The 15593-nt window shown below is 45.8% G+C and overlaps 1 protein-coding gene across 2 annotated transcripts; it reads left to right on the top strand.

Annotated features, from left to right (window-relative positions):
- Positions 1 to 3027: 3027 nt before the first annotated feature.
- lamb3 (laminin subunit beta 3) lies at positions 3028 to 15368 on the top strand. Of its 2 annotated transcripts, none has more exons than XM_077001379.1 (23): positions 3028 to 3172; positions 3254 to 3301; positions 3582 to 3736; positions 5294 to 5408; positions 5657 to 5730; positions 5902 to 6093; positions 6244 to 6307; positions 6394 to 6581; positions 7702 to 7822; positions 8162 to 8350; positions 8635 to 8790; positions 8945 to 9138; positions 9398 to 9494; positions 10109 to 10481; positions 10734 to 10894; positions 11376 to 11587; positions 11735 to 11938; positions 12142 to 12286; positions 12471 to 12654; positions 12998 to 13139; positions 13218 to 13394; positions 14257 to 14410; positions 14634 to 15368. In XM_077001379.1, the coding sequence occupies exons 2-23, from the start codon at positions 3271 to 3273 to the stop codon at positions 14771 to 14773; spliced, it is 3468 nt and encodes a 1155-aa protein (XP_076857494.1). In that variant the 5' UTR covers positions 3028 to 3172; positions 3254 to 3270; the 3' UTR covers positions 14774 to 15368. The 2 variants fall into 2 exon arrangements, with proteins under 2 accessions (XP_076857494.1, XP_076857484.1); XM_077001369.1 differs by having other exon boundaries at positions 3029 to 3172; positions 12447 to 12654.
- Positions 15369 to 15593: the final 225 nt, after the last annotated feature.

Here is a 15593-nt window from a genome sequence, read left to right as displayed (position 1 = left end):
ATTGTAGGAAATCTTCAGTTTCTTGGCAATGTCTCGCATGGAATAGCCTTCATTTCTCAGAACAAGAATAGACTGTCGAGTTTCAATTGAAAGTTGTCTTTTTCTGGCCATTTTGTGAGTTTAATCGAACCAACAATTGTAATGCTCCAGATTCTCAACTAGCTCAAAGGAAGGTCAGTTTTATAGCTTCTCTAATCAGCAAAACTGTTTTCAGCTGTGCTAACCTACTTGCACAAGGGTTTTCAAGGGTTTTCTAAATTTCCAATAGCCTCCTTGCAGAGTTAGCAAACACAATGTACCATTAGAACACTGGAGTGATGGTTGTTGAAAATGGGTCTCCATACATCTATGTAGATATTGCATTAAAAACCAGCTAGAAAAAATTACAGCTAGAATAGTCATTTACCACATTAATAATGTATAGAGTGTATTTTTGATGCATTTAATGTTAGCTAAATTGACAAAAAACTGCTTTTCTTTCAAAAATAAGAACATTTCTAAGTGACCCCAAACTTTTGAACGGTAGTGTATATTTGTGTGTTGTGTTTATAGTGTATATGTGTGTGTCTAGTATGTGTGTGTGTGTGTGTGTAGTGTGTATAGTGTATATGTGTGTGTCTAGTATGTGTGTGTGTGTGTGTGTGTGTAGTGTTTATAGTGTGTATAGTGTATATGTGTGTGTCTAGTGTGTGTGTGTAGTGTATAGTGTATATGTGAGTCTAGTATGTGTGTGTAGTGTATAGTGTATATGTGAGTCTAGTTTGTGTGCGTGTGTGTGTGTGTGTGTGTGTGTGTGTGTGTGTATAGTGTATATGTGTGTGTCTAGTATGTGTGTGTGTAGTGTGTATAGTGTGTATATGTGTGGGTCTAGTATGTGTGTGTGTGTGTGTGTGTGTGTGTGTGTGTGTGTGTGTAGTGTGTATAGTGTATATGTGTGTGTCTAGTATGTGTGTGTGTGTGTGTGTGTGTGTGTGTGTGTGTGTGTGTGTGCGTGTGTGTGTATAGTGTGTGTGTGTGTGTAGTGTGTATAGTGTGTATATGTGTGTGTGTGTGTGTGTGTGTATAGTGTGTATAGTGTATATGTGTGTGTCTAGTATGTGTGTGTGTGTGTAGTGTGTATAGTGTATATGTGTGTGTCTAGTATGTGTGTGTGTGTATAGTGTGTATAATGTATATGTGTGTGTCTACTATGTGTGTGTGTGTGTGTGTGTGTGTAGTGTGTTTGTGTAGTGTGTATAGTGTGCGTGTGTATAATGTGTATAGTGTATATGTGTGTGTGTGTGTGTAGTGTGTATAGTGTGCGTTGGACTCTTCATTATCACCAGTCAGTGATCCTCTCACTTCCCCCATTGCATAAAACTTAGCACTGTCATCACCATGGTGACTTGGCAGAGGTACCTGGGTGTGTCAGTCTGTCTGGTGCTTTCTAGAGGGATGTGAGTCAACACACCTGCATGCACAGACACATACACAAACACACACACACACACACACAAACACACACACACACACACACACACACACACACACACACACACACACACACACACACACACACACACACACACACACACACACACACACACACACAGCTAAGGCTGGTTCATACCTGTAGTGGAGATATGTGCAAAGAAAAATAAAGAGTGTCCTGAGGCTGTAGTTTATAGTACACCACACCCAGAACACACACACACACACACACACCACTGCGTCACGCTGGAGACACACACTGGTAGTGTTTTCTTTTCTCCATTAAAGGTGAAAAATAAGACAATCCAACATGTCTTCCTCTCCTCTCCATGTACTTGCCCTGTTACTGTCCCTACCCTGTTACTGTCTCTGTCCTGTTACTGTCCCTACCCTGTTACTGTCTCTGTCCTGTTACTGTCCCTACCCTGTTACTGTCTCTGTCCTGTTACTGTCCCTACCCTGTTACTGTCCTTACTCTGTTACTGTCTCTGTCCTGTTACTGTGCCTACCCTGTTACTGTTCCTACCCTGTTACTTAGGGTGACCAAACGTCCATATTTCCCGGGACATGTCCGTATTTCACATCCTGTCCCGGGCTTCCCGGGTTTTTTTTTTTTAAGTGAGGAAATGTCCTGGTTTTTAAATTACCTTCATTGGACTATAATTTGTCCCTACCCTGTTACTGTCTCTGTCCTGTTACTGTCCCTACCCTGTTACTGTCTCTGTCTTGTTACTGTCTTACCCTATTACTGTCTCTGTCTTGTGATTGTTACTTTTCTGATCAGTCAGTGGTGTTGATGCTACTAGCTCACATCCATCTTCTAAAGCCTGTTTGACTCAGCAAATACTGCATCCAAACTATTTCAAGCTTTAGGTTACATTTACAATAAAACTTTAGCAAAAGTCACTATGGGTGTTTTAAAAATATGAGACATAGATCATTTTTATGTGAATAATCATGACATGTTAAAAATAAAGGTTTATTTATTCATTTCTCTTAGTGCACTATTTTCTACAGAAGGCCACTCCTGCTGTAACATGTCTGAACCTGACTGCACAGGACTGTGTAAGAGGATAGGTCTGAGACTTAAGGTTACCTTTAACCCTAGTCATGCTGCATTGAGTATACATGTACATTTACTGTTAGGATTGTATTTACTAGGGTAGAATGGGGTTTAAGTTTAGGATTACTCATAGATTATAAAGATTAGATTTAGATTTAGACATGGATTTACATTTATGGTTAGGGTTTAAAATTAGTCATTGGGACTGAGGTTTTAATTTAGAGTTGTGGTTAGGATTAGGGTTAGGGCTGGATTATGAGGTTCTTAATATAGGCAGTTATTCTAGTATTCTGGTCTGTAGCCTTATCTGTGCCATACTTTGAGTCATACTTTTAAACGATGTTATAATGTGTGTGTGTGTGTGTGTGTGTGTGTGTGTGTGTGTGTGTGTGTGTGTGTGTGTGTGTGTGTGTGTGTGTTTCATTATGTTCGTGTTTTGATTCATTATTGTTAAGGGTGTGGCACTATGAGGAAGTATGTATCACACAGTCCTAACGTAGTCATTCACACACACACACACATACAAGCAGCCTCAAACACACAGAGGCGTGCCACTGTTTAAATATAAAGCCCCAGGAGAGACATTTTGATTTTGAAATCTCTCAGCAGGCTCAGCAACACTACAACACTTTAAATCAGGTAAGGGCTCTATACCTGCTAGAAAACTGAACATCCCACATTCAAGGCTTAATAATACATTTTGAATTCTTTCTATTTTAGATTTTATAAGACTTGTAATGAAGGTCTGGGTTTTTCTGCACTTAACAGGTATGTGTTCATTGCTCACATGGGTTCTATTATTTATTATTTATTTTTTAGAGGGTCGATTTTCTGTCTCAAGTTTTCCCTTTCCTGACCTGCACGCTCTCTCTCTCTCCATCTCTCTCTCTCTCTCTCTCTCCATCTCTCTCTCCATCTCTCTCTCTCCATCTCTCTCTCCATCTCTCTCTCTCTCTCTAACCTAACCCAAAGTCCAACTATTTGTGTAGCGCTTTTCAAAACAGCCATTGTCACAAAGGAGCTGTGAGACCATGTCTCTTTCTTCCAGTGCTGGCTGCCGTATCTCACACCCAGCAGGACTGTGGACGGGGGGCATGTTACCCGCCTACTGGGGACCTGCTGCCTGGCAGAGGGGAACAGCTGAGTGTGTCCTCCACCTGTGGCCTAACTGGGACAGAGGTGTTCTGCACACCATTTGCACAGGTACCAACTCCACCCGCATGTCCTTACTCTGATTTTTTCTTCTGGTCTGAAAAATATCCATACTAGTCAGACACTGACAGATAAAATACCAATTAGATTTGATTTTTTAAACAATTAGATTAGAAATGTATTATTACACTGTGAACTGTTACTGCAGATGAGATCATCTTCTTAAGAAACATTCTGGAGTTGGTACCAGAGGTGGAAATCTGCGTTCCTTGGTCTGTTTAGTGGTTACAGAATTAAAACATGTAGAAAGACACAAAGATAAGAGTTTTACAGTGACGTTTCTCTGTACTGTTGATGTCTAGCCGAACCTGACTTGTAAGGATATGTCTGAACCTGGCACTGGGCATATGACTGGGTGTATGTGAGGATGGCCTGGGGACATGACTAACTGTGCGGTCACTGAGTGATGGGACACTATCTTCTCTGAGTCAGCAGTGGTGATACAGTCTCAATCTTAGCACAGTTTTATACTTAATATAGGTTTTTAATTATGTTTTTAAAAAAGTCTTTGTGCTCATTAAGTCTCTGTCCATGTTATCTAAGATGGTTCTCAGCTGCCCATTCCTAATACCCATTCTACCACCATGCAGATAATGTTAGAGCAGTCTGATTGTGTTGTGGTGGGAGAGTTAAAGCAGTCTGACTGTGCTGTGGTGGTACAGCAGTCTGATTATGCTGTGGTGGTAGAGCAGTCTGATTGTGCTGTGGTGGGAGAGTTAAAGCAGTCTGATTAGGCTGTGGTGATAAAGCAGTCTGATTGTGCTGTGGTGGTAGAGCAGTCTGATTAGGCTGTGGTGGTAGAGCAGTCTGATTGTGCTGTGGTGGGAGAGTTAAAGCAGTCTGATTGTGCTGTGGTGGTAGAGCAGTCTGATTAGGCTGTGGTGATAAAGCAGTCTGTGTTGTGATGGTAGAGCAGTCTGATTGTGCTGTGGATGTAGAACAGTCTGATTGTGGGTTGGGTTGTGGTGTTAGAGTTAGACCACTCTGATTGTGCTCTATGCTATTAGATATGATGTTATACTGATACTATACTTATATGGCACCTATCTCAGTACCTAAGGACACTTTACAAGCAACACATTGCACAAAGCTTAACACACTGGACAGAAGCAGCAGCTGATAGCAGAGAGGATACTTCCCCTGGGAGCGGCACCAGGCACAGGAAGAGCAGAGAGGATAATGCTCAAGACTTCCATCACAGGGCATATCTGGGCATACTCCCATATTTTTGGAGGAAACCCACACAGACATGGTGAGAACGTGAAATCTCCATCCAGGCAGGGACACAAACTGTCTACATCAGCCTGTAGCTGTGGCAACAGAAGACAAAAGTGACTTCCAAAAGATTTTTTCAGCGAGAGGCTTATTTGTAACCAACTCCATCTTGCTTTCTCTCTGTGTCTCTTTATATGTCTATAGGCATTGAGATACAGACACAGATACTGACCCAAGCATATACACACACACAAATATTGTCCGTCCGCAGGAATAGTGGGTCAGGTTCCTGACATTAAGCATATTGATGAATGTAATCTTCGTTCCCCCCAGGGGAAAATGAAGTGTTGCCCCTGTGACTCTCGGAACCCAGCAGCACGTAATGCTCACACCATCCAGAACGTCCTGAGCAGTGCAGAACCTGATCGCTGGTGGCAGTCCAGGAAAGGTGAGACGCCCTGGGACACGCACTGGAGCAGCGAGTCCTGCACTGGGCCATGTGACCCAGTCATGTGACCCAGTCATGGCACAGCTCCTTAACTAATGGAGCACCTTGACTCTGCTGATGTTGCATTTTTTAATTAATTATTTTGTTACAATGTTTAAAAATCTTCATGTTTTGCTTGCTGAAGCTTATTGTGTTTTCCCAATCTTGTGTTTGTGTTTGTTTGTGTTTGTCCCTGTTCTTGTGTGTAGATGTAAGTCCTGTTTCTCTGCAGCTGGACCTGAAGCAGCTGTTTCAGCTGGATACGCTGGTCCTCTCTTTTAAGGTACCGGAGACCTACAGCACCAGGCGTGCTGCTCACACACACACGCACACACGCACACACACACGCACACACACGCACACACACACACACACACACACACACACACACAATCATATATACTATTGCAGTTCTAACTGTGAGTTCACATGCCATGTTGTGGCCTGTCCGTAGGGCCCTCGGCCAGGTGCTCTAGTGATTGAGCGCACAGCTGATTTTGGACAAACCTGGCAACCAGCACTATACATGGCCATCGACTGTCCATCCGTTTACCCCCATGTCGCCACGGTGATGCCCTCTAATCTGGGAACTACTTACTGCTACACCCTCCCCGCCACCTCTGCTAACCCCTATCAGGAACAGAAAGTATGAACAGACTCCCTCTCTCCTTCCGTCACACACATTCCCACTCAAATACACTTGCTGACTATGTGCTGGAATGTTACCAGTGAGTACAGGCAGTGGTAAGTCTGAGTGATCTGTGTCTTGATTGTAGTTTTTTCTGTTTCCCCTCAGATATACTTCCACCCCCTGCAGCAGTTCTCCAAAATCAACTACCCAGACGAATACAAAATTGAACGTAAGCCATAAAGTATAATTATATTTAATGAAAATCATTGTTTGACTGATTCATTGGTCGGCTAATGGAGTAATAATTCTCTCCAGAGGTCACTGGTTTTACGGGTCTCCGTGTGAATCTTACCCAGCTGGGTGAGGTGCCCCGCACCACTGGCCGTCGCCCCAGTCGATTTTATGCCCTGAAGGAGGTGAAGGTCATGGGCTCCTGCTTCTGCCATGGACATGCTGACCGCTGCTTGCCTGAAGACACCACCAGCTACCCATACAGCACACAGGTACCCACACAGCACACACATACCCTGGGGTGCTGAGCTCTATTATTTTGGCTCTAGAAAGGTAGATGACTTTATTAATCCCAGAGAGACCATTAATAATTAATACTGGTGAAGATTAAAGTATGGATGATTTTCTCAGTGTCTTGTTTTGTAATCTCTCTCAGTTACTGATTTAGTAAGTGCTTTGACATGGCAGCCAAAACTGTCAAAATCATTAGATTAATTTCTTTTGATTTCAAGGCTCTGGATCAACTGCAAGTGTACATTTCTCAATTTTAATTGATGAAATCATATTTGGTCATTTGGTGAGAGAGCAAAAATAAATCTAGTGAAATAAATGTAGTGAATTCTAGTATTGTCTGCATAGCTGTGGTCTTGTAGAAAGAGGATGCATTAACAAATTGAAAAAAAAATGTCCCAAGAACAGAACCCTGAGGGACCCAATGGATCTTCGGCATCTGGCTAGATACATATTTTGTTGACATGTCTGTCAACAAAATACTGTAATTTCTGCCATGCAAATATGACCCAAAACAGTTTATAAATTTTCCTGAGAGTTCAACCTCATTCTCAAGTCCAAGAGTATTTTTTATTTAACATGTCAAAAGTGGCACTGAGAAAGTAGCAGAAAGGATATTTTTCAAGAGGTGAGAGTGGTGTGAGGGGTGTGAGGGGTGTGAGGGGTGTGAGTGGTGTGAGTGGTGTGAGTGGTTTGAGTGGTGTGAGTGGTTTGAGTGGTGTGAGTGGTGTGAGTGGTGTGAGGGGTGTGAGGGGTGTGAGGGGTGTGAGTGGTGTGAGGGGTGTGAGGGGTGTGAGTGGTGTGAGTGGTGTGAGGGGTGTGAGTGGTTTGAGTGGTGTGAGTGGTGTGAGTGGTGTGAGGGGTGTGAGTGGTGTGAGTGGTGTGAGTGGTGTGATGGGTGTGAGGGGTGTGAGTGGTGTGAGTGGTGTGAGGGGTGTGAGGGGTGTGAGTGGTTTGTTTGAGTGGTGTGAGTGGTGTGAGTGGTGTGAGGGGTGTGAGGGGTGTGAGGGGTGTGAGGGGTGTGAGTGGTTTGTTTGAGTGGTGTGAGGGGTGTGAGGGGGCAGCGGTGTTAAAAAGATGGGCTGCATTTGTTTGTTTTAGGTGGGCGGAGTATGTGAATGTCAGCACAACACAGCAGGAATAAACTGTGAACGCTGTGCTGACCTGTATAATGACCGTCCATGGCGACCAGCAGAACACGGCAACCCTCATGTCTGCAAACGTACGCAACACCTACTACATCCCTGCAGATTCCACACTAACACACCTTATACTGTAGATTCCTTAAATGGCCTTATATTCTCACACTAACACACTAACTCATCTTGTACTGCAGCTCCAACATTAACACACAGTGTTCAGTTTGCTATTTTAATCTCTGCTAATACGACCTACAACATGAGCCAATTGCTAGACAGATCTCTATGGTGAGAAAGGTTATTGTTAGCAATGGATCAAAACAAAATTATGGGCAAAGTTTGGCTGGCATTCACTTTTATTCATGAAAAATCTGGGTGTGTGTGTGTGTGTGTGTGTGTGTGTGTGTGTTTTGCCACTACAGGATGTGAGTGTAATAATCATGCTTGGCGGTGCCGTTTCGACAGTGAGCTGTATGAGCTCAGTGGTGGGCGGAGTGGCGGTGTGTGTGAGGGGTGTGAGCACCACACTACAGGACCCCGCTGTGAACACTGTGCCCCAAACTTTTACCCCAACCCTCACAGCAATATGCAGAGCCCAGACGCATGCTTACGTAAGTTATATACACACACGTCTCACTCCAGTACATACTTGCCTAAGATACACACACATAGTTACATGCACAAACACAATTCTCACTCTAGTGCATGCCTACAGTGACATTTACATCCCCATACCTGCATTCAAACACACTCATAAGAACACACCTCAGGAAAACACCCCTCACAAACTCACACTGGTATCCTCCACCCACACGTACTCCTGCAGTGAGTTTGTGTGAGTCACACGTTCAGCGTCGGTACTGCTCACTGACGCTGCTCTTCTCCCACTCCACAGGGTGTCAGTGTGACAGTGCGGGTTCAGAGAGGGGAGGTCAGTGTGACCAGGTCACGGGCGCCTGTCTCTGTAAGGCCAATGTGGAGGGCGCACGCTGCGACCGCTGTAAACCCGGCTACTACGGCCTTAGCACTGCTGACCCTCTCGGCTGCTCCAGTAAGCTGCCCATCTCCTCTAACCCTTGGACCTCTAACGGTTCACCTCTTACCTTTCACCTTACCTGTGTGTGTGTGTGTGTGTGTGTGTGTGTGTGTGTGTGTGTGTGTGTGTGTGTGTGTGTGTGTGTGTGTGTGTGTGTGTGTGTGCGTAGAGTGTTCCTGCAGCCCAACAGGTTCTCTTCATGGAACGTGTGACCCTGTAACGGGTCAGTGTCCATGCCGTCCAAACATGGAGGGACTGTCATGTGACCGATGTGCCACTGGATTATGGAACCCCTCCTCTCCCTCGGGTTGCCAGCCCTGTGACTGTCACCCCACTAATGCCCTCAGCCAGACTTGTGATCAGGTAGGCCCTTCCTGTGACCCCCTGGAGCTTGCCTAGCTACTCCTCTCTCTCTACTCCCTCTCTCTCCTCCCCCAATCTCTCCCTCTCTCTACTCCCCCAATCTCTCCCTTTCTCTATTCCCTCAATCTCTCCCTCTCTCTATTCCCTCAATCTCTCCCTCTCTCTACTCCCCCATCTCTCTCTGTCTCCAGGTATTGGCTGTTTTCATGTGGTTCATCCCAGAAGAATAACTGTAATTGTTCTGTTCTGGTTGCTATAGCAAACAGGGCAGTGTCTGTGTCGGGCAGGGATTAGTGGACGAACCTGTGGCGGCTGCCCAGACAACACCTACGGACACCCGTTAACGGGCTGTAAACGTAAGAATACCACACCACACCAGCAGACCAATCTCTCTCTCTCTCGCTCTCGCTCTCTCTCTCTCTCTCTCTCCTAATTCCTTTCTGCCTCTTTCCTCTGTCCTATGGGCAACATTCCTATTGTGTTCTAACAGCAGTGCGTTGTAAGGACATGTAACTACAGTCACCTCCCCTCTTGATTGTTGTAATAGCGCAGCCCCTTCAGGACATTTTTCTGGTGTTATATGGTGAATGGAGGTGCAATCTTATTTGCAATCTATTTTGGCTTTTTTACATTCTGTCCTCCTCGCAAATAAACGTTCACCGGCCGACTTGGCTGTATTTTCTATAACTCAACTGAGAGGTTGACAGTAGGCCCTTATTTCTGATGTACAATGCTGTGGCTAACAGCTGTTGTATGAACACAGCCCTGTGTCTCTGTCTTTCCCTCTAAGTCTTTGCACTGTGGCTGTGTGGCAGTACAGTGGGAGCCTTCAGCTGGATGATGAACAGTCAAAATATCTAATAATTTACAAAGATGAGCAAAGCTAATTTTTTACAGAGTTTTACAGTATAACATGCTCTTCATCTCTCTCTTCATCTCTCTCTCCATCTCTCTCTGCTCCTCCTCTCAGAATGCCTGTGTGACCGTATGGGGACGCTCCCTGGTGGGTGTGATGGGGATACAGGTGTGTGTCGCTGTAAGCCGGGCGTGGTAGGTGTGCACTGTGACATGTGTGCCCGTGGGCACTGTGTCAGCTTTCCACAGTGTCCTGCCTGCCCTTCCTGTTTCTCCCACCTGGATGCCCAGCTGCAGAGCCTCACGCTGGGCTTCAGGCGTCTGGCCGGCAGCCTGCCCTCCGTCACAGGTGGAGTCGGTGCAGACAGCGTGGGTCTCCGCATCAGACAGCTGGAGTTCATTCTGCTCCAGCTCCAGGACTCCCTGCACCTCCCTCCCACGGCCCAGACCTTAATGGAGGACTATCAGAGAGAACTGCAGAGTCTCCGGTTAGTGAGAGGGCACCTATATATACAATCTGTCTTGGATATACACACACACACACACACACACACACACACACACACACACACACACACACACACACACAGTTAAACTGTATTCTGAGTATTAACATTAAATTTAAATATTTGTGTCACTGTTGGAGAGTCTCAACATTGATTCACATTCACAACACTGTCAAGATTCTGGGAAGAGTCCATCTGCTTTAATACAGTACACTCTTTATCTCTCTGCGTTAGGCATAAGGTCACAGAGTTAAATCATGGTCTGCGTCCTGCTGGTCCAACTCCAGACCTACAAGAGGAGCTGATGAAACTGCAGATTCTGTTCTCAGAGCTCCAGCTGGTGTATAATGCCAAGAAACAAGCTGCCACTGAAAATACCGGGACCAACTATGCAGGTATACACCCCTACATGATTCTCATCGGCATCATTTCAGCTGGGGATCGTTTCAGCTCATTTCACTGTCTGAAGGGGATAGTACTCTGAAACTATTAGTATGCTGCTTCCTTTAAATGATTTTTGCTTAATTTCAATAATAATCATATTATCATATTATTTTTTCATCAGTGGAATTAAACATATTATATTCCTAATAACATTCTTTCTGCTGTTTTCATGCTGGTCAGTGATGTAAGTGATTATATCTTGGCCCAGTGTCCTGATGTGGGTCGCCATGTGACCAGCAGAGAACCAGTCATATTTGATCAAAACCCCAACACCCTTAATGTGGTTCTTATATTTTAGCTAGAAATATCACACAATTGAAATGTGTGCAAATTTATGCCAATCTCTCCGGTAACATTTGACTACTGACACAGATCGTAACCCTAATCCTAACCCCTAACAACTAAATCTAAAGAGTGTGTGTCTTCCTGCAGGTGCCTGGGCTGCTATCAGAAACGCCTACAACACGTCCACAGAAGCAGTGAGGCTGGCAGAAGCTACAGGAGACGCTGTGAGCAAGTCTTCATCCCTCCGTGACAACGCCAGAGAAATCATCAACCATATCCAACCAGCCAACACCAATGACCTGGAGACACTCGACAGAGATATGGCCACACTGCCCAACCTTACGCCTACTGCTGTACAGGTACGCACAGCACACAACCAGCAGAACCAGCGAAAACACATGGATATTATTAACCTTAGTGGTTTATCGACTAATTCCAGCTTTAACTTGAGACTTGTGTGCTACTTCGAAAAGGCTTCTTAACATTTTAAATCTGTCTAATGGCAGGTGTGCGGGAGTGGCCGTGTGTCCCCATGTACTCCCCAACACTGTGGGGGTGATCTGTGTCCTGCGAGTGGAGCGCCCCCTTGTGTTCGGGGGGAGCTTTGTGTGGGCGCTTTGCCACAGGGCAGCAGGGCCGTGCAGGACTCAGAAGAGGTGAAGGCGAAACTCCAGCAGCTCAACGACAAAATTACAGAGGCGTACTCACAGGTAACACACACACACACACACACACACACACACACACACACACACACACACACACACACTCACACACACACACACACACACACATTGGTAGCACACACATTGGTAGCACACACGCTCATAGTCCTGACCATCAGCTCTACATTGTGAAGAGCATCCTAGCTTAACACACTCGACTTTACCAAACAACGCCTTCTGATGAACAGATTCAAGATGCCCAGAATTCAGCCAATCGAGTCAGACTGTCCACTGAAGAGTTGACCAATCAGATCAAGCGTGCACGTGATGACATGGATGATGATATGAAGGATACTAAAAACTTTATAAGGAGACTGAAGGACTTCCTGTCTGGTAAATTTGATACATCTTCAGTTCCCCTAAACACTCTTCTCTTCTCCACACACAGACTTACTGTTTACTATCAGAGCTGCAACATGTCGCACAAGCTACCTTATGCTAATCTGTGTGTGTGTGTGTGTGTGTGTGTGTGTGTGTGTGTGTGTGTGAGTAGACCCATCTTCTGACCCTGGAGCAGTGCAGCGTGTGTGTGAGCGTGTGTTGGGTATGAAGACACCAGAGACGGTGGAGGTACTGAAGAAGAAGCTGCAGGAGATGCAGGACCTGGCCGCCTCTCTGCCAGACAGCAGCAGGGTCCTAAAGTCCGCTGGACCACAGCTGGAACAGGCCCGTCGCCTGCTGCAGGATGCTGAGAACACCAGGTACCACACACGTTACAGCCCTCACACACACCTCACACACACCACACAAACTACAGTCCTCACACTCGACTCACATACACAACATGCTACAGCCCTCACACACACCCCACACACACCTCACACACATTACAGCCCACACACACCTCACATACACTACAGCCTTCTTGCACATCTCACAACGCTACCCCTGCCACACACTGCCCAACACTACCACACACTGCAGCCCTCTCCCACCTCTTTTAGCACTATCCACACACACTACATCACTGATACTACATGGGTGATAGAAACATCACTGATGATTGGTTGCTTGGTGGTTGATGATTGGTTGCTTGGTGCACAGGGATGTGGCCTTGGGACTGCAGGAGAATGCGGAGACATTGCTGACATCACTAGATGAGAACGAGGGAGCCATCGCTGACATGGAGAAGAAATTACAGGAAAGCCAAAACATTGTGGACAGTGTGAAGCAGGACGTGCAGAAGGTACTGACATTTACCCAAATGTCTGTGTAATCTTGTGAGAAAGAACGCTGAGTTGAACAGTGTCTCGCTGTCACTCAGACCGAGCAGGCTTTGGAACCTGCAGAGAGGCTGGCAGGGGAGGTGCCTGGCTTGTTGGAGGCAATGCGCCCTCTGCTGGAGGATCTGAATATGACGGTACAGGGGGCAGGAGACCTGGCCACACAAGCAATTCAACGAGCAGATGATGCAGACGAAGAGGCTACGAATGCAGCACAGGTGAGGCACATGCTACCCAACACAGCCCTGCACACAGTACCCAACACAGCCCTGCACATACTACCCACCACCCTGCACACAGTACCCAACACAGCCCTGCACACAGTACCCAACACAGCCCTGCACATACTACTCACTGCCCTGCACACAGTACCCAACACAGCCCTGCACACAGTACCCAACACAGCCCTGCACATACTACCCACCACCCTGCACACAGTACCCAACACAGCCCTGCACATACTACCCACCACCCTGCACACAGTACCCAACACAGCCCTGCACATACTACCCACCACCCTGCACATAGTACCCAACACAGCCCCGCACACAGTACCCAACACATCCCTGCACATACTACTCACTGCCCTGCACACAGTAGGCTACCCAACACAGCCCTGCACATACTACCCACCACCCTGCACACAGTACCCAACACAGCCCTGCACACAGTACCCAACACATCCCTGCACATACTACCCACCGCCCTGCACACAGTACCCAACACAGCCCTGCACATACTGCCCAACACAGCCATGCACACAGTACCCAACACAGCCCTGCACATACTACCTAACACAGCCCTGCCCACAGTACCCAACACAGCCCTGCACATACTACCCAACACAGCCCTGCCCACAGTACCCAACACAGCCCTGCACACAGTACCCAACACAGCCCTGCACTGTATGGCTTCCACAGTGTCTAAGCTAGAATTGACCTGTAAAAAGACTTATCATTGTTTTTCATGTGTATATGATGGCTTTCAAACTACTTTAATTATTGGTGTATATTTGTATTGTATTGAATTTGTGTGTGTGTGTGTGTGTGTGTGTGTGTGTGTGTGTGTGTGTGTGTGTAGGACCTGGCAGTGTTGCAGGAACAGCTAGACAGGGTGAAGCAGGTTGCTAAGGAGAGTGGTGATGCCGGAGCAGCAGGGGAGCAGCTACAGGCGCTACAGCAGGACGCCTCCGCCCTCCTCCACGACACCACCAACATGATCAACGAACTCAAAGGTCAGAGGGCAGACATGGGGACAAAGTTGTGGCATGTGCACAAAAACACATATTTAACATAAACCTCGTTTTGTGCTCATCTGGATTTCCTGCCTTTCTTTTTCTCCCTTCTTTCCCTTACACTCTCAAACCTCTCCCCCACTCTCCCCTTGCTCTCTCTCTCTCTCTCTCTCTCTCTCTCTCTCTCTCTCTCTCTCTCTCTCTCTCTCCCTCCCTCTCTCAGATAAAGAGGAGTCTCTGCAGAGAGGGGCTGCAGACCTGCTCATGCACTCTAGGCGGTTGGAAGGTCTCGATGATAAAGTGCAGTATCTGCTCACTGAGATCCGCACCAAAGCCACCAGACTGACCATGTGCCAGGGCTGAGGAGGCCCCACCACTAGAGGGCAGACTGACCATGTGCCAGGGCTGAGGAGGCCCCACCACTAGAGGGCAGACTGACCATGTGCCAGGGCTGAGGAGGCCCCACCACTAGAGGGCAATCAGACTCAGCAAGAAAGACCCCTGTGTATTTATTCTAAAACTCAGCATCTCAAATGAACATTTGTGTGCAGCCTATTATATCTTTAAAACATAATGTAATAATAGAAAGTTCTTACAATGTGTCTCTAAAGCACTGAATAAAGTTTTTCCCTTCTCACACATGCCAGATGCCCTGCTTCCCTGCGTTACCCATTTCTACCTCATTTTTATTTCAATAAATTGTATTAATTAGAATTTTGTGAAGAAAAAAACCAGACACATAACAGACCAACAACTTTGGTCAATGTATACAATTGTATACAATGTTTTTGTATCACACCGTTGATAACCTGTGAGTTCCATCGATATCAACAGAGTAAATGTATTTGCAAAACGTTGAGGTAAAGTGTTTTACGTGTGTAAAACATGTCACACATCATGTTTTTAAAATGTTAATAAATCCAATAAAATAAAATCTGACGATAGCCTAAACCTAAAACTTCTGCTGAGAAATTCTTTTTTTGTCAAATTTGGTAAAATACATTAGAACATTATTCTGAAAAAGATCTCCAGTGACTTTCACTTCTCTTTCATACCAATAGTCAAATATGATGTTTTGGTCCCCTGGAGAAAATTCATTATTTTTTATTTGCATTGTTTGTGACACTTGTTGGCCTCCAGCCATACACATTCTTTCTTATTAGACCTGAAAAGAACTAAATAA

This window comes from Brachyhypopomus gauderio, chromosome 1 (genome assembly GCF_052324685.1).
Source record: "Brachyhypopomus gauderio isolate BG-103 chromosome 1, BGAUD_0.2, whole genome shotgun sequence".
NCBI lineage: Eukaryota > Metazoa > Chordata > Actinopteri > Gymnotiformes > Hypopomidae > Brachyhypopomus > Brachyhypopomus gauderio.
The sequence above is the reverse complement of the archived record's forward strand: the minus strand, read 5'-3'. Positions and strand labels throughout refer to the sequence as shown.